This window comes from Teleopsis dalmanni, chromosome 2 (assembly GCF_002237135.1).
Source record: "Teleopsis dalmanni isolate 2A chromosome 2, ASM223713v2, whole genome shotgun sequence".
NCBI lineage: Eukaryota > Metazoa > Arthropoda > Insecta > Diptera > Diopsidae > Teleopsis > Teleopsis dalmanni.
Window position 1 is genome coordinate 25,813,908 of NC_051847.1, and position 24,285 is coordinate 25,838,192.

Here is a 24,285-nt window from a genome sequence, read left to right on the forward strand (position 1 = left end):
TGTTGTCGTACCGGGTAACTGACGACCTATTCATAACACAGTGACCAATAATTTTGTGTAAAATATGATTTTACTTGGCATTTTATTATGTATTCGTCCTTTAGTTATCCTGCGGTTTCTATAAGAGAGCCTATCAGCATATGTCACAATTATATTGTCGTTCCAGGTGACTGATCTATTCATAACACAGTGACCAATAATTTTTTGTAAAATATCATTTTACCTGGCAAAACAAAATAATTTCAATTAGAAATACAAATTTTTAAATCGAAAGTTATTTAATAAATATTATTAAAATGCAATCGAGGAAATAACTAATACTATAATCACATATTGTAATTTCTGAATGAATATGCGACGAGGCGTGAATGCGCAACTATAAAATACGAGTACAATCATCTTAATTTGACGTCATACGAAATTATGTATTAACTTTATATCATCGATATTTGTATCCATAAAAGAAAATGAGAAAAGTTCATTTGTATCTTTTTCCTATCTATCGACGTGATGAAATGTTGCAAATTTATTATATTTTTTTTGTGATTGTCTGAGTTGAGCTTCACTTTTACTTTACGATCAAATGGAATTATTATTTCCTATTCATAAGTTTTCTGCTCTCATTTCTTTATTTTTTTTTTGTGTAATACCGTCCAACTATAAATAAAGCAAATAATAATTATTTCGAAGTAATAAACGTTATTCGATATATTCAATATATAAAAAACATATGTAAAATACACAAAACATGTGTGTAAAAATATGAATGAATTTTTATGTGAGTTCAAGTTGTAAAATACTTTAAATAGTGTATGGGATGGCATAATATCTTTTTTTAAACATTGAAAAAATAATTAAATAATCTAATAGTTTTAAAATAATTGTACAAATATTGTAGAAAATGAATTTATCATTCAAAATCAGATATCAGATTTATTTATTTTGTTCAAATATACCACACCACACACACTCTCCACATATGATTAAACTGTACTCGTACAGAAGAGTATTAAAGTTTATTGAAAAATTTTCTATTACCGGAATTAGCTATACTATATATCAATGTAAATACAAACTTGTCAATAACATGTCTACATATGTACGCAGAGTCACATTTAAGTCATAAAAATACCTGTACACGCTAACACAAGAGTATACAAAGTAGAGAATAGAGAATTTATTAACAAGTGAATAACCGGCCTAACCTACAAACCAGAAATTACCTACTTTTGCTGAATAATTGACTGGCGCCAAAGTACAATACCAACTATAGTAACAGTTGATTAAAAGTAGAAAAGTATTGTTAAATATAAAAACTTAGCTGGAAAAATATACATAAAAAAATTAAAACTGTTAAATTTATATAAAGAAAAGGAAATATGTATGGATATTACTACTTTATAATTATTAATTTCGATTGGTATATATATTATTGAGAAAAAAGATAATACACTGCGACCTAAAAGATTTATTTCGCCCCTTAGTCATATTAGAGTGTTTTTCCAAGTCCGATTTCTTTAATGAAAGACAGTATAGAGCCTACCTTTCGTAATTTTGAATACTTATGATCCATGAAATACCTTCTAGGTGTTGCTTTGGTTTGTGCATCAGTGCCGGGCACTCCCTAAGCACGTGGTATGCAGTTTCTCTCTCTACTTTACATTATCTGCAATCTGAGTTGGATTGAATCCCTAACTTCGTTCAATCTACAGTGAATGGTCAATAATCCCATAATAATTCTTAGGTTATCTTTTTTTTTCGATAGGTAAATGTGGGGTAATTTTTTCATACGTGATGTTCTTTTAATGCACTTTTAGTGCAATATTCTTTTTCAATTGGTAAATCTGGGGTTTGATTGGTAAATTACACTCGAGACTAATTTATAATACACTAGATATTTCGCCAGAGTAGCAAGATTACACTGAAATTAACAACTATTTTATATAATTTGACAGATAAAGTGTAATTCGATATATGGATCTACTAACACGACTGAAAATATGTTAGATTACTCCAAAAATAACAAAACAATATTTGATACATCGAAAGTAAATCTGTATTCAATCCAGATTTACCAATCGAAAACGCCATAAGTATCTAAATAGATATAACAAGAATTATAACGCTTTACCTGGCTTAGTATCTCAAATATTCTTTAGAGAAATAGTGTATCCTTAGCTAATTCTAATATCTACCCTGGAGAACACTCGAGGAATGCTAAAAGAATAAGAGCCTTAATAAGAGAGAATAAGAGAATCACGAGAAGAATAAGAAACGAAATATTTTTAAAAAAGAATGCTAAAAGAATATATTTTCTTTCTAAAAACCAATTGTCAATTATACCGATCACATTCTGAAATTGTAATAAAGAGCAGAATACATCGCGATATTAATTATTATCGACATTGGAAAAAAAGATTTTCATAAATAATGTCTTCCTTTTTTTAAGATCCCTACATAGAAAGTAATCCCAATTACCCGTAAAAATAATCAAGGAATAGGTTAGATTAGATTATACCGGTGATTCCAAGGGATCCACTTAGAACTATAGACCCATTGTGTTATCTTATAATTAAAAACTCAAGCGAATTACGGAATAAATTATAACAGATATTTGTAATAGGTAAAGTGAAAAAAAATCAATTCCATTTTAAAAAATTTTTTCTAATAAATATGCAATACTAGCACAAATGATCCGCCAAGGTCGCTAAACCCCACTCCGATGTGTTAATATCTTATCTTTTTTTATACAGTACTAAATTTTGTCAAATCATCTAAACCAAAATGTTGGTCATATCTTTGAGATTAGTTATATGATATAAACGTTAGAATTTTTATTGCATATGTGCCAAAGAATAGAATGGTAAGTTGCATTAAAAGCTAATTTTTACTAATAGCTTAAGTTAAGATCGTGTATAAATATAATATATTTGGATAGTTGAAGATGACCATTCTAGTCAAAATATCAGAAGTTAATTTTAATAGAAAATACTATTTGAAAAACAAGAAATTTAGTATATGTATATTTACAAACTGATAAATAAGTAGTAAATAAGTATATAATATATAATAAGTCATCATAAAGTATACCTATGGTACATACTTTTAGAGTAAATATGTATACTATAAATATATCATATATGGAATGTTAAATAAATTGAACCTCGTATATACTATACAAGTATATATATCAAATGCCGAAATGACTCTATAATTGTTTTTAAACTTAGAAACTCAAACTGAACTTATTATTTCTCTATATTATAAACAACTTCTTCCCTCCCTCTTCTACTTTATCCGGTAACAAATTTACTATCTATTGTACATGTCTTACTGTGATTTTTATTGTTGTTGACGTTTTTGTAATTCGAGTTGTAGTTCAGCCAGTGCTCAGGAAGCCTAAGAAACAGAAACAAAATACAAAATACCATAAAAAACTGCATAAAATGAATGATTGCCACTGTTTTATGTTTTATGTAATGTTTATGGAAATTGATATAGTTTAAAGTATATCAGATGTGGATACACTTGCTTCACATGTATTTTGGAGCAAGTGTGTTACAAAAGAAAGATTCAAATTTTTCGACATTATGTGATATTATGATATGGATTTGAGTACATGTGAGGGCAAAGCAGTAATAAAAAGTTGTACTTGAACCGGAGTCAAGATCTTTATCATCACATTTGTATGTGCAGAATGATGATCGTATAAATACACAGTAACCTAAAGTCTTAAGCAACAATCATGAAAAACATTCAAAATTGATAGTTTTGCAATGGTTGGTTGATTAGCACAAGGACATACTCTGACCCAAAGAGGGCTAAAATAATCCTTATTCCCTTGTTGGACAATATAATAGAGTGTCCCTATAAAAGTACAAACTATATACTTTTCGTTGACAAGTAAGTAAAAAGTTTAAAAACACTTATTGTCAAGCTTTTAGTATTGCAAAGTATGTATGGACTCAATAGCATTATTCAAGTTTTAATCGATAAGAAAATCAAATCTTATTATTATTTCATAATTATATTGGAAAAAAAGCGTGCGGATATAGAATTTGTGAAGGTTTATGTTTATAAAGATGTAACCTATTCTTACATTCTTTTAAATATATTGACACAAATACTTGTTATATTAAAGAGTGCAGTTAAGGAGGTATATACTTCACCACCGCGAAAACTGTGTCAAAAAACAGATTTTATAATGAAAATGGGATAATGACATGGTATAGTATGTGAGCACGTATATGTTGTTGACATTGCGTTGTGCAATAATAACAGTTTAATTTTAATTTAAGACTTTTTTTTGATCCTTTCCCCCTGCTCTGCACTCCTAAGTACGCCCACAAAACTATCATTTAAATATTTTTAGAAAATACATGCCCAAGCCAGCGAAGCCGTTGAAGTTTTATGCGCTTAACTATGTCAATGTCATGGTATAGCTGCTACAGCTCATCGTTTCAACTAATTCAATACTTGTTGCCAAAACGTAAAGGAAGATAGACCTTCCTAAGATGTTTCTCTGGAATGTTCCTAACGTCTTCTTATTACTATTGGTCATTGTCCAAGCTTCTGCACCATACAATAGGGCAGACATGATAAGAGACATAGAATTCGATACTTGTTGCCAAAGCGTAAGGGACCATAGATCTTCCTAAGATGTTTTCTCTGGAATGTTTCTAATGTCTTCTTTTTACTATTGGTAGTTGTCCAAGCTTCTACACCATACAATAGAACAGACATAATAAGAGACTTGTAGACTTGCGTGATTGTTCTGTTAGTATGCATATGTTCTGTTACGGTTCCTTGTAACGCGATGTTGAAGATAATATGTTATCCATTGAAACACAATATTTTCATTAATTTATCCAGTATTTGGATATTTTTTTTATATATATATATATATAATATATGTATATAGATATATTTTCAAAAAATGTTTTTATATTAACAATTATATCTTTTTCTTTTATTTTAAGTAGTTTTGAACTTCTAATTCGTCACTTAAGTGCATAATTAGTTAATAAGTTATATAGAATTATGTAGTATAGAATTATGATTATAATTAAATATGCTATATATATATTACAATATATATATATATATAGATATATTTACAAAAAAATGTTATTATATTAACAATTATATCTTTTTCTTTTACTTTAAGTAGTTTTGAACTTCTAATTCGTCACTTAAGTGCATAATTAGTTAATAAGTTGCAAACAAGCGTGTTTCTATGTCTACTGGTGTTTAATATTTAATTTATATCTACATCGTAAATTAATTTTATAAAACATTATTTATTAAATATATGAAACGAGGGCTTAAAACTTTCTTTTGTTTATAAAAATTTCACTATTGATAGACAATTTAGTGAGAAGAAACTTCATATGCTAATTAGTATTGGTTTTCGTTTGGCTCAAATAAATATTTGTCTGAAATTTTTCTGTAAACTTTTTTCTTCATTGATTTTTAAAGCTAAGTATTGAACACTTTTTACACGTAGTCGTGAATATAAAGATTTTTTTTTATATCAGATGAATTTCTTAATAAAATATTACAATCAATTTGTGTTTTAATTTTTATTCTGTGTTACGAAACTCAAATTGTCGACTATTAAATGTTCAGTAATAAAGAAAAAAAAGGTATGAAAATATACAATAAATTTTTATCTGAGATCTCAACTTACATATTTCAAGAAATTATTGAAATATCTTTAAAAATGCCATTTGATTATTATTTACTGTAATTCACATGGCTTTGTATCTAAACTGCTGCTTTTCTACTTGGAAATATTTCACGGCAGGTGTGTTTCATAGCAACTGCGTTGACTATGGCTGTGTCTTACGTAGAGCGATCTCAGCTTTTGCGTATAAACCGCATTCCAAGCTTTAACTCTGCGTTCAAAATTTATTAGAACGTTTTGTGTGCTTTTATATTATTATCTCATATACACATAATAATTGAATTTATTAGCAACAACAAAAAAACACATAAATAATTTATTTCAATACTTTGTGTTGCTAAAAAAAATTTTTCAATAAAAGACTTATTATTATTTTAAAATTTTAAATTTATAATAAAGTATTAACAAAATGTCGTTTAAGGATTTCAAATATAAATAAAACTTGATTTTTTCAATTTTTTCTAAATCTATCTATCTTTCTAAATTTATACAATTATGTAAATATCATTAAAGATTATTTTCAATTTATGCTAATTGTTTTTCATCATAGAAAAGTGTAACAATTATGATCTATTGACTTAAAACCGTAAGATATCTTACTACGATTGTAATGAAGTTACTCTGGAGTTACTCTTGGCTGCTTCTCTTTACATCATTTACATCATTGATTAAGATTCTTTAGGTATCCATCAAATATTAAGTGAAGTTTTCATGTGCAAATATGTGCAATTGCAGTCAAAATTGATGCATTTTCGTTTCAACATGCCAATATGCCATGAATGCAGTTGCAATGATGCAAATAATCACGTTCTTAAAATTTTTGTATTAATTAAAATCCATTCTCTACACATTATTAAACTGTTGAAGAGAAATATTTTGTTATTTTGGTTTAAAATATAATAACACATTATTTTAGATAAGATTTAATATTATTTATGAATATATTCTCTCTATAATTATTTTAAAGCTTTTTTAATATTTCTACACATTTTTAAAAGAATGGTTTGTAGAGATTTTTAAAATTGATATCTGTTCCGGCAATTACGTTTTTATTCGATATGAATGATCCCTATAAGCTCAGATGTGGAGAATACATCCGACGAAGGTGTTCTCCAGCCATATAAAGCGCAAACCGTATAATTTGACAATCGTTATTGACGACTTGTAATACAATACATCATATTGATTGAAAAACGCTATTTTTTTCTAAATTTTGTAACTTTTTTTGCATTTATAATCTTTAAACGCATGAATAACTGTCAAAGTAAACGTTTAATATTATAGAATACCAACCTAGAATTTTAGGTAGCACCACAATCTTTTAGGTCGATTACTGTTTTTGGTCGCTGTGGTACTTCTCAAATTTACTGTAAGTCTACAATAAATTAGTCTACTATATGTAGGCTGAATATGTACGGGTATTACTTTTGATCCATTGTAAATTGCTCCATTGTTTGGTTGCTTTCCTATACTCTAGTGTTTACGTTAAATATGACACCCATATTTATTTGATATATTTATATTTTCAACTGTCTTTTGCAACTACAATTTACTGTTATTAATAATAATTTTGATAATTTTATGAGGAATTTTCTATGAGGAACCGATCTCTTTAGAAAAGTTTTCATTTATGATAATTAATTTTTTTGTATCAAAATTACTAATCAACTAATTACTCTATTTTTTTTTATCATTTTCTAATAGCTTTTTTTTGTCAAAGAGTAATATTTAATCAAAATATAAAACACTTTTATATTCATTGTTTTAAAAATATCGAAAGTTGTTTCAGAAAATACTCTGTGATCAGAACGTCGTTAATATTTTAACACTTATAAGGTTGATTCTTTAGAATGCCAGTACGAGCATTAATTTTTTCAAAAGCGATATCACAGTATATGTTAGACCAAGAGCTTTGCAGCCCACCTATGCATGCAACATCACCAGTTAAGTTTTGTACATTTGTTATCATAAAGCAATATATGATATTTCAATAAATATACATATTTATTATGAAATTAAAACTAATCAAGTATCAACCTTTAAATTAAAGAAAAATCCCTAAAATTTTTATAGCGATTTTTATTAAGGCAAGAAGTGAAGAAATCGAAACTGATTTTAAAATCAATTTGTTTAAACAATTTTTTTCATAAAAAAATCAAAAAATATGCACTTAAATCATTAAAAGTTTAACCTTATTATATTCTAATAATAAAAGAAATGTCAACATTTATAAAACAAGTAAATTATTTATATATTTTTTATTATGTTAGAGAGATTTATGTAGCGATCTAAAGATCTATTGCATCCTATTTATATTTAAAATGATATAACATTTCTTAGATACTTTGCTTACTTACACTATCTACTACTTGCTTCCTTCTTTATATATATATCATTCTCGTGTATTTTTGTACTTCTTGCTTCTTTTTTAAATAATTTTACATTTCATGAAATAAAATATAAGATACAAATTATTATTAAATGTTATAAGAAAGAAATGGTGAAAAAATATCTTTTTAAAAATTTATTTTTGCTAGGCTGTGTGCCACATTCTCTTTATTACATTTGTACCAAGAAGCGCTGTGTGTTATTTACTCGTAAATTGTGCTTTATTCCTAATACTCGTACTTTATCTTGAGGCTAAAATAATGCATTTGTGGCACATAATCTCTTGTATCTGTTTTACGGGAAACAACTTGACTGAGTGACTGTTTTCTAAACTGTCTGTCCGTATATTTACTTTTTTGCTTTCGACTTGATATTTGCTGACTTTTAGCGATTCTACCGCTGTGTTGTGGTTTTCTATTCTTCATACAATAAATGCCAATTGTAAATTCCGCTTAAACTAGGGCATCTTTTTATGCCTTCAGATTTTTCCCGCCTCATGCAATTCTCATATTTTCTTATTGTTTTTGCAGCACTTATGTTGGTTGTGTGGTGTTTATTGTTTTGTGGAAAATTGCACCGACTAACACTTGCCATTGTTTTTACTTAATCCCATGTTGCACACCGTTCATAATTTAAATATAGTTTGTCTGATAAGACTGATTAACTTTAAATATATTCAGATCTTAAAATCGACAAATTGTTTTAGTTTTGTTAAGAAATTTTCGATCTGTAATATCATTCATCCTAATTGGTTCTAAATTAATAGCTGTAAACTCTGTTACTTTGTATTAAATATCACTAAACAGATATAGCAGATTCATTAGCAGATTACAAGTCACCCAACCTTTAATCCATCTATTCCTCATTTACTTCCTGATTTTATGTGCTGCAGTTTATTTTTATTTTTGATTTTAGATCTAAACATTCATTTATTCGAAATCTATTCACTTATTCCTTATTCGCAATTTTGCACAACACAAATGATCACCGCTTCTTTGTGGCCTAGTAGTTAGAATAAGAAAAGACAATATAGTTAGCAAAAAGACAATATTCTACTTATTTTTTATTCACAAATTTATAAACTGAACACATAACAATTGCTTTTACGAGATTTACTAGGTAGGGCAATGAAAGATCAAAGCAACTTATTCTGTCTGTTATTGTATTTATTAGATTCTCTTTTAGAAATAAGTATTCATTCAATCAAAATACACATATGATTATACCGTTTGTCCGTGCTAGATACCCTTAAAAGTTTCTTATGTAATATATATTTTTTCCCAATAGTTATTTTATATGTAAAAGTTACCATCTCGTTCCATAATTGCACATATCGTTGTGAGATCATTAATTTTTAATCATATCAAAATATTCTTGATGGGTACATTTTTTTATTTCCAATTATTTTTCTTAATAAATTTTCCTTATTTTTTTTATTATTTATTTTACTTATTTTTATTGTTTATTAAATAATCCCAAAATGTGTAAAGAATAATGTAATAGTATAATTTTTTCTTATAATTATTTTGTACATAAAAGTTAGCATCCCATTCAATATTCGCAAATACCGTTGTTATGTTGTTAATTTGTAAATTTTTTGTTATTATTTATATGAAAACATTATAAAATTTAATTTTTACAGCTTATTATTATTAATAATAAAGTACTTTTAAAAGTTTCTTCATAGTGTAACAAAATTTTATTCTTATAATTATTTTGCACCCAAAAATTACCATCTCGATCTTTATTTGAATACATCGTTGCAATATCGTAATTTTACAAATGTTTTTATTGGATATTATTAATCTTTATTTTTATTATGTACTTTATTTATTATACTTATTATTATTAATAAAATACTCTTAAAATGTGTACAAACTAGTGTAATATAATTTTTTTCTTATAATTATTTTGTAGTTTAAAGTAAGCATAGAAAGTTCTAATATCGTAAATTTACAAATGTATAATTTATTAGCAACTGAAATATTTTATCACTATTTTTTATAGCAATGAAAATGTTAATGTTTTTTCTAATATCGTAAATTTACAAATATGTAATTTATTAACAACTAAAATGTTTTATCACTATTTTTTATACCAATGAAAATGTTAATGTTTTTTTTTTATTTCTTATTATTATTATACATTTCATTTATTTTACCTATTGTTATATTTATAAAATAGTCTTCACTAATCGATACACTCATTATATTATTATTATAATGTTGTAAATTTGAGAATATAAATTTTTATTAGAAAATATGTAAAAATTTTCTTGTTATTGTATTGTTTTTTTTTATTGTATATTATTATTTTCTACTTAAAAAAAACTGCCATTTCTGATCTATATTTATATGTAAATTTTTAATATTATATATTTGCGAATATGTATATTGCCTATTTTATTTCTATGATGACTGATGTTATTTTAAATTTGCATTCACATTAATTAGTTTCTTAATAATTAAACAATTTTATGACAGTGACCAACTTTTCTTCTTCTTTATATATGTATGTATAATCTTCGACCCCTACATACTATTTAAATAATTTTTTTATTACTTTTCATGTATACTTAAAGGAATAGTAGTAAATATTAAATCATAGATATAAAAATGACAGCTTTAAGATCTCACATTAGGTTTACGGAGTTTATAAAGCCAATTAAAGTCAAAAGTCTTTCAAAAAAAGAATGTCATTTCATCTGCCTTTTCACCAAATCTGAAAAACGACTCGTATATTATACATTCTATAACTTGTTTTCGACAACACCATCACCACAACTTGTACAATACATTAACTTCACTAACTTGAACTTGTTGTTGGCGCTGGTGCTGGTGCTGGTGCTAGTGCTAGTGCTAGTGCTAGTGCTGCTGCTATAAATGATATTTGTCTTCTCTCGAAAATGCCCATTTACGTCTTGAAATAAGAGTCAAACAACTTTTATGCGCCACACAAAACCGAGGCTCTGATTTAGCAGCCGCTAACGGTTGCACCAAAGTTGGCAACACCTTGTTAGGCGTTGAGTTCATTTGCATAAAATTTTCTTTTTATGGCTTTGGCTGACACATGAGTTGCACATAAAAATTTCAACACTGAAGTGTGTCTGCCTCTCTTCTCACATGTGGGTTGTGTAAATATCACACAAAAGTCTGTTTTTCATTTAATCATCAAGTTGCTCTCTAACATACTAAACATACTAAACCCGTCAATTTGTCTGGCAGCACGTGACACGAGGGTTTTTCAGCTATTTACTTTATCTGTATTTCAATATCGGCACCTTGCTGATTGTTGTCAAATATATACCATACTTTTTTGTATAAATTAATATTTCTTATCAAATAAACCCTTTCACTTTTACGAATAATCCAATATTTTTTTACCAATTAACTTCGCATACTGTAGCTTTGTATTTTGGATATATCAAAAAACCATAATGAATTCTGTTATCTGCAATTTTTTATACGCTTAGAAACCACAAAAAACATCATTCAAAAAAATTATAATTAATTTTTACTTTCCGTCTATATTATAATATTTTTTATTTCCTTTTTGTCTGCTTTATATGTAAATATTTACATACATATACATATATCTATATATAGTATGCTAATTCCGAAACTTTCTTTAAAATTATTTGGGATCTGTTTTTATTAATTTCTGTTTTTAGTTTTTATTTTTAATTTTTTTAATTTTTTGTTAAGATTTTTTTTCTTTGTACTTTATTGAATTTTCAAATTCTTTTGTATTTATATTCTTTCAATGTTTAAACTTCCTTAAAACAATTTTGTAATAAGTATACAGACATATATTCATACATCTATATAATATCTTACGCACATATACATGTTTAGACGCTGCGATATATTGTCACACTTTGCGTCACTATATCTATTTTTGATATACTCTACGAGAGTATAGGAACATATCTTAGCCATATGTCTCGTCTTGCAATCATTTTTCTATTCAACTGCCAAATGTGTATTTTTCTCCTATATTTTGTATAATACACGTAATGCCGCAAAAACCTAATCTATAAAAAAAGTATATATGTGGCACTTTGCGCATATCATCGGCATACACAGTCGTCTTATTCAAATTAGTATCTTTAGCTCATGTGTTATGTGGTGGGCAACAAATTTGGTCGAGTCTAGTAATAAACGTCATCACTTTAAAAAGACTTACTAACAAAATCAAAGTCTCTTAACTTCTTCGTATTAATTATACCACATTTATTACTAACGGGTAGGTGTTAAGTCAATCTAAAATCAAAAATATATTTTTATCTCTTATTTTTGCTTTATAAATTACAAAAATATTTAATAAATTTTATCTTATTTACTTTTTAGCAATTATCTAAAATATACTCTCATAAAAAAAATCATATGTACCTATTCTAAAAATCAGTTTTACAGGGTGTAAATATAAGCACTAATGTTTTATTTAAAACATTAAGTAATCATATTTATGAGTTGCTTAAAACTCTTTATTGATATTAAATATAAATATTTTAAAGAAAAATACAGAAATTAAAAAAAATATAAAACTTGAAAACACCAGAAGTAGGTATCTACAAAGTTCATAATAAGTTCGAACTAACACATAAGGAATCTATTACTCTATTTTGAAAAATTATAGCGTTTTAGACAATTTTGGCATGTTTTCCGAATAAACCCTAGTGAAATACTGCAAAATAATATTGATCTGTCTCCTTGACAGATCAAAACCTATCTGAAAAAACATGGGTATCCGGCTTGACCAGTTAGTTAGTTAGTTAAGGTGGAGGGAGGACAAGTTCTCCTCAATTAGCTAAAGAGCCGTTTTGAATCCACAAAAATCTTGTAATAGTAGTAGATAGAAGGTCAAACTACAACTAGCCAGAGGCATTAACAAAGGCAAGAATCTGGCTAATGCTGATGCTGGAGGTATTCACTTATCTCCAGCATCTTATCTATGTCTTATCTATCTTATCTATGTTTTAAAATAGCAGCAGTTTTAATTGACTTGGATATGTTGGGCAATACATAATAATAGAAGTGCAAAAATATAAAAGGGCAGTATGATGTGTAAAAATTGGGAAAACAAGCAAAGTCATAGTTGGATAGACGCAGTTAAAATTGACCTAAAAACCATTAATCTTTTTTCGAAAGCAATCTAATGAACCAAAAAATTATAAAGAAAACTCTGACGCACAATGTCTTACTGCGCCATAAATGATAACAATTATTATTTGTGGAAAAAAACTATTTTTATATTACAAATCATTACAATATTTTAATATTTTTTAAAGCAAAATTATTACAAAAAATGTCAATTGATTAACAATATAATTTTTCACTATAAGATGAAATCAGATTCTTATAAATGCCACCAACATACAATAGTGTAATCGTGTTAAGGTTTTTCCAAAAGATCATATATATTCTATCAGCTTGTAACACAAATCAATTCAGATCAAATTTTGGGTCTCTAGTTATGAATAAACGGGGTACTAGCTCCCGACGGAGCGGAGCACTGTGACCATGATTGATCTTTTGTGCTACAGGAGGGTCTCTAGTTAGGCTTTTCCCAAATACTTATACCCAAATACCGTTTATATGGATATTGTATTCATTCTATGACTTATCTATAGTGTTTTTTGGGGCCTCAAAATTAATGTAATTTTATTATAAAATTCCAATTTTATAAATTTTGGATTTATCATATCTGTTTATTTATTATCTTTAAATAATCTACCTACATATTGTTATCTATGCCGACTATTTGAAATTGCTAGACAGCTTCATTTGCTGACTTTGATTGCACTATATAAAATTATTTTTGGCACATTATATAGAACAAACAAGTTCTAAAAATTGTGTGTGTAGAAATTATAAAAATATGTTTATATTATATATAGATACATATATAAATTTTTTGATGTCTTTTAGCATATTTTCAAATTTCTTATTTTACTCATACATTTGATGTACTCTAGATTTAACTTTACATGTGTAAAGTCAAGTATATTGTTACTAGAATTATAAATAAAAAAATATGTGAAATGAATAAGTAAGATATTAGTTAAGTTTAAAAATGTAACTTAATAATATAATATGATTATGCAATATATATATAAAAATATATGTGTATTAATTTTTGCTTTATTAAATTAACAATATAATTTATTATATGAGAACCGGCTTGGATTGTATAGGCCTCGAGAATCTGCGCACGTGGACTTGATTGACAGAGCAAAGATATTATATATTATTCGCCTCAGTTTATTAATATTTGGTATCTGCTATTATATATAGTTAAGATGCAGTTTACTTTTCTTATCAGTGTAATAAAAATGATTTAGGAAAAAAACTCTCATATCTGTAGTTTATCTTTCTGTGATGACCAACAAAAAAATTACATGAAAGTTGAATATTAGTTTCTAAAAGAACTAAACGGACTGACGTCATAACATCGAAAACCTTGTTTGGGTTATGGAATATTAGGTAGGCAGAGCCTATCAAATTATGATTTGATATATGTGGTGCCTATTTCGGTATTTTAAATGACCAACCTTCTTAAAATATATGTTAAATTATATGACATTTCCATCATTACTTAACAAATCCTAATATCTAAATCATGAAACCACTTTTGATAATTATAAAAGAATGAATAAAAAATTACTGAAAAGTTTCAATTGTCGATTAAACATCGCTCTTGGGGAAAAAGTACTAGTGCATAATATAGATTGATACATACTGTGGAGACTCAGTCATCATTTGTTGAAACACCGAGTTTGAATACGTTCGTAAAAATACCAAATTCTTGTAAATAACTCCAAATTAAAGTTGTGAGAGATATGCCAATTGGTATACCGTTAGCAATAACTGTTAGCTTGACATTATGTTAGCTTAGAGACGAATCAAGCCGTAAGTTGATGATTCAGAATAATATTTAAACCTATTTAAAAGTGATAAAAACGATTTTTAATGTGAGATAATATATAACCATTTAAGAAACATGATTTAATTACTTCAAGGATAAAGAGGCAGTCTTTTGAATAGACTGCAACCAGCAAAGGAAAATAATGCCATAACCAGGAGGATAAATTATGGCATCTATGTTTTAGCATGCCTACGATCTAATACAATATCGATTACATTGAAAAGAAATATTCCATCTTTAATGAATATTGTATCACTGTATTATAAATACATATTTAATAAATATTATTTGCATACTCCATTAGAAGCTTAAAGAGTCTATAAAAATTTTCCACTGGTTTCTATTTTGTGCTATTACTCTCAACTTGTTAAACTATTTGTCCGTCTCCTGCTGAACTGTCCTTTTTCAGGTCATTGCTGGTCTGTATATAATATATATATTTAATAACACTCAATAGCGTTGTATCACTCAATATTGTCCATTTTAAGAATAAAATGACGAAAAAAAATATCCTTAAATATAAATAATAAAAGTGTTATTATAGAAAAAGTGACACCAATCGCCACATTATACAAATTGCACCCATAGGATGTTTTTTCCAGATCTGAGTCCTTGTTCGCAAACCTCCATAGAATACGTTATGTAAAGTATCTCGACAAATATTTTTAAAAAAAGGTATATTAATATCTTATATATCAAAGATGTAAATATATGAGAATTCAAAGATAAGCTATCGATTAATGACAAAAATTCTTCTCCAAAATATTATGTTGTTATATGTCAGACGATAATCGTTTTGAACAACTAAAACAGTTGGAAGTTTATAAATATATATAGAAGAATTTCAAAAAATTAAAGAAGTATAAATACCTTTTAAAGTTACTTTAACTTTTTTATAATTTTTTGAGATACATATGTATATAATAAATTGTACTTCCTTATTGTACTCATAAAGAAGTTATTGTCTAACAAAAATAACCCTTTATTAGGAAATAAGTTACTACAATATACCAATCTATTTGTTTTTGTACAAATATTTTGCATGCTTGTCTGTCTATTAACATTTTTTAAGTAAATACGAATTTTATGTTAATGAAAAATAAGTAAATATTGTCTTTTTTATTATCTAAAAGCTTTTTTATTTGGATAAACCGTAATAAGATAAGCGACCTCAATGCAGATAAAAATTTTATCATAACAATTTGTTTATAATTTTTGTTTTTTTAATTTTTAGAAACTGAAATAAGTGTTTAAAGGTATTTCTAAAAAGTTATGTAAAATTTTATTTTGAAAAACTATTAAAAACTTATCCAAAAAAAAATGCTTTTATGAACCATTTAACCTTTTAACCTCATATATTGAAAGCAATATTATGCACAGTCACTTATGGTGCAAATCATATGTTACATATTAGTTTTCATTTCATCGCAAATGTATTACAAGGTTGTCAAGCTCTCATATTCTCATACAATAAATAGTTGAGATGTAATGACATCCTTTAACGTTGAAAATCCTTTACGATTAAGTATGCTTTTATGCTCAGTTTAGCATATTTTATCATATGTTTGTGTAACCTTTTTTTAAGAACTAAACGTTGAGCTGCAATAAAGAATTTTTTATGCATTACAACCTTTTGAGAAATAATAACTGTGTGAAGTATAATAAATGTATGTACGTAAATTGAAAATGTAATATAGAATATTTATAATTTAAAGAAGAATAATTGATATCATCGCAAGAATAATATAGCACAAGAGACCATCTAAGTAGCGATGTACTACTTGGTGTATGAAACTCATCCACTATCATAAAAAAAACTAAGCTATTAAAAATATTATATTTCATTAATAAGCTGTTGGTTAATTGCAGGGGATGATTGGCAGATCCGTTAAGCCTCACAAATACAACAATTATTTGCTATATTAATACCTCAAGCCTTACAAGAAATAATCTGTACTAATTATTAAATTCTGGTCATTCATATAGATCATACAGAAAATATTAAACTATTGTATGTATGTATGTTGATCCTTTTTTCGAGTCAGCGCAACTGCACTTTTACTCTGATAACTGGGGGTACTGCAGGGTCCCACCCATCTCATTGACTAATTTATGTATTGCCTATAAGCTTCATGATTATTCAGTGATTGATCTAAGATCAGCGTACCTCCCCGTGCGGAGAGTGATTATTCAAAGATTAGATAGTAGTAAGTAGGATAGCCTGTCAATTTTCGGCTCTATCCCTTATGTATTTGTTGATCGGGTCTATTCTAAGGTCTCTTAGCATGTCGTTTGTTCGGATGTACCAAGGCTCTTTGAAGAGCCAACCATTTTTTTTGGCTAGCTAATAACAGGTGGAAGTTACTAACAACACGTATAATATTTCGGTCGACCGGCCCTCACAAAATAAGAACAGATCAAAAGAACTCATGAAAGCTTGTTGCGGCTTGCAGTTACAAACTTCAATGCAGATCTTTCAAGCTATTACTGCATAGATACTTGCGAAAAGAAACTGCCTATTTCTTATGAAATTTATTGTTCAAGATGTAAAAGAAGAAACAATCATTCATTTCCACTTAGATTGTCCATTTTTGTCTATAAGAAGGAATAAATTCTTTTATTGACAATTTTCAGGATTGCTAATCGGTAAGAACATAAGATATGTTTTTTCGTTTCATATAAAGTATTAACGTTCTAGAATCCAAATCGTAACCGTGAACAGGCAGTTATCGTCATTATAAGATCAGATCGATTTCTATTTCTTGTATGTTATTGTTTTTAATAAGTGTTAAGTTCAGTTGCGGTAGGGAATTGGCCTGAGTTTAGTGATAGGGCTGCTATCTTTGAAATTAACGCTTTGTGGATTTTGAGGTCTCCAAACTTATTGCTGAATAAGTTCTCCAATATTGGTGAATGAGACCATTTCCAGCCAAAGCTGGATGTTGTGAAATTGAAATCTCGCCGAACGCTCGGTCATCAAAGCCTCATATGTGAAAACAGGGTTCGACACGAATAAACTGAGAGACAAGCATTATAGTATTTGATATAAAACAATACAAAATCAATTAATGTACTATATAGGAATATATATGTTATTAATGAAATATTCTCATGCTTAACGCATAATAAAGTAAATATTTTGTGAATGTGTTTTTAACATATTTTTTTTTAATAATTTATTTGGTATAAAAATTGCTTTAAAGTAAATATTAAATATACATTTTTATGAAAAAAAAAAAATGCCAAGAAAACTTTCGTAGGTGTATTGAGGCCATCAACAATCAGTAAAGCACATGTAACTGATGCAATTCTCCATCTTGACGCTTTTCTTTAAAATCTTTGACGCGGTGCTGCCTCAACCGCTTCACAACCACAATTCACAAATGATTTCTTCAATTTTCAGCTTTTTACGTAATGCAATAATATATATTGAAAAATAACAACAAATACATAAATTTACCTTAAAGATACAAGATATTCGCTTATTTGTGTTCTATGGGTTATTGCTTATGTTCGAAATGCGTGAGAGTTTTACATTGTGTAGCAACGACATGGGTGTTTAGGCGTAAAGTTGACAAATGTCTATAGTATAACTGAGTATTGTATATACATTTATATATAATATACGAGTATATACTTTTTTACTTTTAACTTTAAAATTTATACACAATAATTTTGTTTGACTGATTTGAAGGTCAGTGCAGTTTATACGTGTACTTACTAGTCTGTATTAAGAAGTGCTAATGAGAGAAGACTATATTATTTAGAAAATAAAATACTGAACCAATATACAAGCTCGCTTGGTTATACATTTAATTTAACTATAAGTAAAAAAAATTGTTATTGTTTTTATATATATGACTACCAAAAGTAAGACAGACATATAAACTATTTTATTGTCAACAGTTTTGAAAAGCAATTCATCAAATAATTCAACAACATTTTATATAGTATTTCCATTTAAAAGGCCATCAGTTATTGTTTAAAATATTTTAACTGCTTAGTAAAGTACTTCGGTATCTTCACATAGACTTGTTGTACCTATACAAATCGGTATCATAAAACTCTTCCCATTTTATGCTGAGTACGCATTTTGGTTTATAAATTATATAAACAATAAACAAGTATTTCTATAAAATATCTACTACGTTCTTTTTCTCATATCTTACAATAATATACGTAATAATAATATAAATTTTATGCTTTATAGAGATTCTTTTAGTAACTGTTATTGTTGTTTACTTCAGATACATTTTCGTATTTGTAAACATTATAGCAATCATTGACCTTTTCCGGCAAATCTATTCAATGTGCAATTCGTACAATTTTTATTGTTTAATTTTATTCGATTTTAGTCTGTATCTTATGAGTTTGTATCATATTTTCCGCCAAATTTTGTGAAAAAATAAGCTGACGTTAATTTTTATTTAACTCTCAGTCATAATAAATGTTATCATAAGATACATTTATCAGTCAGTTAATTCGAAATTATAGCTAATCACAAGGTTAATTGCAGTTACGTGTGTTCCACTTACGTATGACGTCACATTGTGTACTTTAAAAAGCTATACAAATACACGAAAATACATTTCAAAAATAATTAAATGAATTAAAAACAAAAAAAACAATTGAAATTAATTATTTGTTGATTTTTATATATTTTTATTATTTTTTTTTTATTTTTATTATTTATTTATTTTTATTATTTATTTATTTTTCTTTTCAATATAATACAATATACATGTAATTGAAATGGAAGGAAGCTACTCGATCTAGTGTAGAATTATTTTTAACATCTCGACCAAATCAATATTTTCTATATATTAATATCTACCCCAACGAATCTAATAAAAATTAATAATGCTAATGCACTAATAAGTTAAGTGCATTAAAACCAGACGAAGAAATTGATAAACCATTAATTTTTCAATTTTAATTTCTAAAATGGGTTAATATGGGTTGTGTGTCTAAATACTTGCGTTTAACAACAACTCAAATAACGCATTACAAAAGAATTCTACGCTAAATAGACGTGACATGTGTGAGATAATAAAATTTCCAAACGACAAGGAAAGTAATCTTATAATTAATTTCTCCCCTAAAAGTATTTGGATTGATTATAAATGTTGAAAAGCAAGAGGCAAGGCTTTCAAACAATTAAAATTAGTGAAAATAAAAAATTAACAACCTATTATGTATTAGAATGTATTAGAAATGTATGGTGGAGTATCCTATATATCCAATGTATTAAAATTTGGCGCTTACTACATGTGTACACCACCTTAGTGACTATTGGTAAATAATTTAATTTAATTTAATAATTATTAAACCAATTTTTTTTTGTTTTTATATCCCAAATATATCGAGAACTTTCGCAGCGAAAGAAACAATCATAAAACCGAATACCAGGCTATTAGCTCCTCACACCAAAGCAGTATCTTCTTCGAGATCTCATATGCTTAGCAAATCAATATTCAACAGTTTTCGCCGAAAGAAAAAAAATTTCTTCCGAGGTATGCCTTTCTGGCACAAGTAATTATTATGGCTAAGCTAAGATTAAGATGTAGCAATCTGCTACATCTGCAGTTATTTGTCTAGGATTAATTAGTTTATTCTTGATACGTGTACAAACTGCAGATGTATATATAGCAGATAGCAGAAATATATATATCCATCTTTTAAATTATACACACATAAACTTAACCCCAACTTCTATTATTCTGGTTATATCCTACCAATGTGTTTAGGTTAGTTAGACGCTATTGCACCAAACTACTTAAATTTCTCATTACCTTATTCCCCTATTCTAAGACCTATCTTCTCTGAGCTTAGCAATAAAAAAATCATGTTATTAGAACAATAAGTTGTTCTGAAGACATTGGCAACATTATTTGTGTGAAGATTATAATTATAATGAAACAAACCATTTTACAGAATTCAACTTAACATTCACACTTGAAGGTAAAGAATTGTTCGATACTTCCTCAGAGTAGATAGTTATTCACAATAGTTATTATCACCAAAGGGTTTTACAACCACAGATATTTTTATAATATTAATAAAAAAAAATATGCTAACAAATAATATTAAAATATTATTTCTTAAACAATCTTTAACATTTTAATATTATTATCTTTTTCCTTAAAGATTTGATTAAATATGTAACATTAGATATGTTACATTTCATTACTCATTACATTGATTACATATTTTGCAATTACATGAAAACTTATATAGTAACTAAGTTTTATTAATTTTTCAATTTATTTATTCTATTTTCAGCTTTTACAAAATTTGGGTAAAGTTGATCGAACTGCAGATGAAATATTCGATGACCATTTAAATAATTTCAATCGCCAACAAACTCATGCTAATAAATTACAAAAAGAATTCAACAACTATATCAGATGTATTAGAGGTATAACAATATGAATCCTTACATTTAGTACATATAATGAAAGCTCTATTAAGCGAACACCTTTCTAAGTGAGCATCTTTATGGATAATGCTATGTTATTAATCCTTACTTTTAGTTTTTTATCTAAACACCATGTTCCCACTGCAGATTAATCAATTTATGTTAATCAAATTAAGATTTGGTCGTTTCCACTGGCATAAGTTAATTTATAAGTTAAAAAGCATTAGCTATGTCTGGATATTGTCATTGGACAATACACCGTGTACATAGGTCAATAGCCATGAAAGTGACTATGGAGCCATGACAGTAACAAAATTCCAATTAGTAGGTAACTGGAGGTTTGGACACTAAAATACATAAATTCAAATTAATCAAATTTTATTAGCAACATAAATTTAATAAACTATTTTAACTAAGCCGATGGGAACGTACTATAAGTACTTTCTTTTAAACAAATGGTTCTCTTAACTGAAAATTCTCTCCATTCTGATTCTGTCAGTGTTCACTTAAGAGAGCTTTCACTGTATACACTTATAAAAAACTTCATATATTTGCAATTCATTCATAATAGCTGTTCAAACTGCTTCCAAATCTTTGATGGATGCTATTTCTGAAATTTATGAGCCTCATTGGTCCGGTTTTGATGCGCTACAAGCACAGACTGGTGCATCAGAAAGCCTTTGGCAAGACTTTGCACACAAACTTGGTGATCAAGTTTTGATACCACTTAACACATATACTGGACAATTTCCAGAAATGAAGGTAATAAATTAAGAAATTATATTAAAAAATAATTATATATATAATATTTTTAAAAAATTTATTTATTTTTTTAATTTAGAAAAAAATTGAAAAACGTAATAGAAAATTAATTGATTATGATGGGCAACGCCATTCGTTCCAAAATTTGCAGGCAAATGCTAACAAGCGCAAGGACGATGTTAAAGTATATAACTATTACTAAGAAAAATCAACAACTCTATTTAATTTTATTTAACTTTGTAATATTTAGCTAACAAAAGGTCGTGAACAATTGGAAGAAGCTCGTCGCACATATGAAATTCTAAATACTGAATTACATGACGAATTACCAGCGCTATACGACTCAAGAATATTATTTTTGGTAACAAACTTGCAAACACTTTTTGCCACAGAACAACTCTTCCACAATGAAACATCTAAGGTAACATAATATATTTATTTGCATTTAATAATAAAGATTTAAGTATTACTCTTAATTTATAATATAATTTTGATTTTAAAATAATCTATTAAAACATAATGTTGGGTTGGATTAAAAGTATTCGGCGATTTTAATCAAAAGTGACTAAAATTGTTACCAGAATTTCTATATCATAAAATCGCACTGTTTTAAATTTACGGAACCGATTGATGTGCTTCTCAGACACCACTTTTGGTCCAATTTCACTTCAATAAAAAATTGGTCAATTCAAGTTCGAGTTTATTTTGTGAGTCCCTTATAAAGTTCCAAAGTTTTTTTAAAAATTGCCAAAAAAAGGTGTACGTGCTAGTACAAAGCACAGTATAAATACAGTACATAATATAAAACATAGCTTCTTTTCTCTTCATCAATTTGGCGCCTTTTTTCTATTATTCTGCTTTTTCATCATCCTTATCAATTATTGGTCGACCAGAGACCCACACTTTCAGAACAAAAGAAACCGAACGGTCAGTAACTTCTAATTGCAGTAATTGTAAAATATATTGATCAACTTCTGAAAATGAAAATATTCAATTTACAAATATTTGATTAATCAGTTTTAATAAAATTTGCATCAATAATCATATAATTTTACCTATCAATGATAAAAGGTAAAAGAATTAACATATAAAAGAACAAAAATTCGCCGAAAAGTTTTTACCTAACATAACATATATAACTAAAATTAAATTTTATAACTAAATATACATTTGTATATATTTACAGATCTACTCTGAATTGGAAGCAATAGTGGATAAATTGGCAACAGAGTCACAACGCGGTTCCAACACACTCCGAAAACAAGCCAGTAAGTTTATGGATAGTAAGTTTTATAGTACTGATTTACCTACCTAAACACTGATAACTAAACGAGTAATTTTTTTTTTAGCGAATCCTATCAAATCTTCAAGTCCAGTACAATCTCCAGTAAAGCCATTGAATAATGCAAATGTCAACAGCAATTATCAGAATCAAATTACAACCAACGGTTCCAGTAACATTAACAGTCGTAAGTATAAGAAAAAAAAGGTTACTACTGATGCTCCTATAGCTGCCGCTGTTGTTGTTTTTTTCAATGTGTATTTGTGAAATACAAATACAATTTAAAATTTTAAACTAAACATACAACAACAATATACAATAATTTTAAAAAAACTACCTTTAAGTATTATTATTTGATTTTTATTTTTACGAAATGAGTTGTTTAATTAATTGTTTTTAATATATTTTTTTTTCTATTTTTGCTTTTTAATAAAAATTTTAATTGCTTAAAAACTGTAAAAATTCGATTCATACATATTATTAAGCTTAAATCAATTGGAATTGTATATTTCAAAATTAAAATATTTATAAACTTATGTTTTTAATTTGCATATGCATATATCAAATACCAACATTTACTAATATTTAATATGCATAAAAATATTTAAATTTTTTTAATAACTTATTTAATTATTATTTATTGCTGTCAGCCATTATATTTATTATTATAATTAATTTAAGTATTGGAAAAAGAGTTTAAAAACTATTTCTTACTTAGTTGGCCATTAGAGACGTGAGTCGTCCTTGGCTTAAAAACTATTTGAAGTATAAAAAATGGTAAGAAGTTGCAGCTTATTAATTTTTAAAAAAAAATTAGTTAAA

General features: G+C 27.0%; 1 protein-coding gene across 6 annotated transcripts in view; it reads left to right on the forward strand.

Annotated features, from left to right (window-relative positions):
- LOC119678443 (myc box-dependent-interacting protein 1) overlaps positions 1 to 24,285 on the forward strand; it is a 62,365-nt gene that overhangs the window by 31,412 nt on the left and 6,668 nt on the right. For 3 of the 6 annotated variants that reach the window (XM_038090269.1, XM_038090266.1, XM_038090268.1), the window contains exons 2-7: positions 21,284 to 21,419; positions 21,991 to 22,181; positions 22,261 to 22,365; positions 22,432 to 22,602; positions 23,368 to 23,464; positions 23,531 to 23,650. In XM_038090269.1, coding sequence (XP_037946197.1) covers positions 21,284 to 21,419; positions 21,991 to 22,181; positions 22,261 to 22,365; positions 22,432 to 22,602; positions 23,368 to 23,464; positions 23,531 to 23,650 — 820 coding nt within the window. Of the gene's footprint in view, positions 1 to 21,283; positions 21,420 to 21,990; positions 22,182 to 22,260; positions 22,366 to 22,431; positions 22,603 to 23,367; positions 23,465 to 23,530; positions 23,651 to 23,948; positions 23,986 to 24,285 lie in introns of those variants that run through there. The other 3 variants (XM_038090270.1, XM_038090267.1, XM_038090271.1) reach the window with 2 other exon arrangements.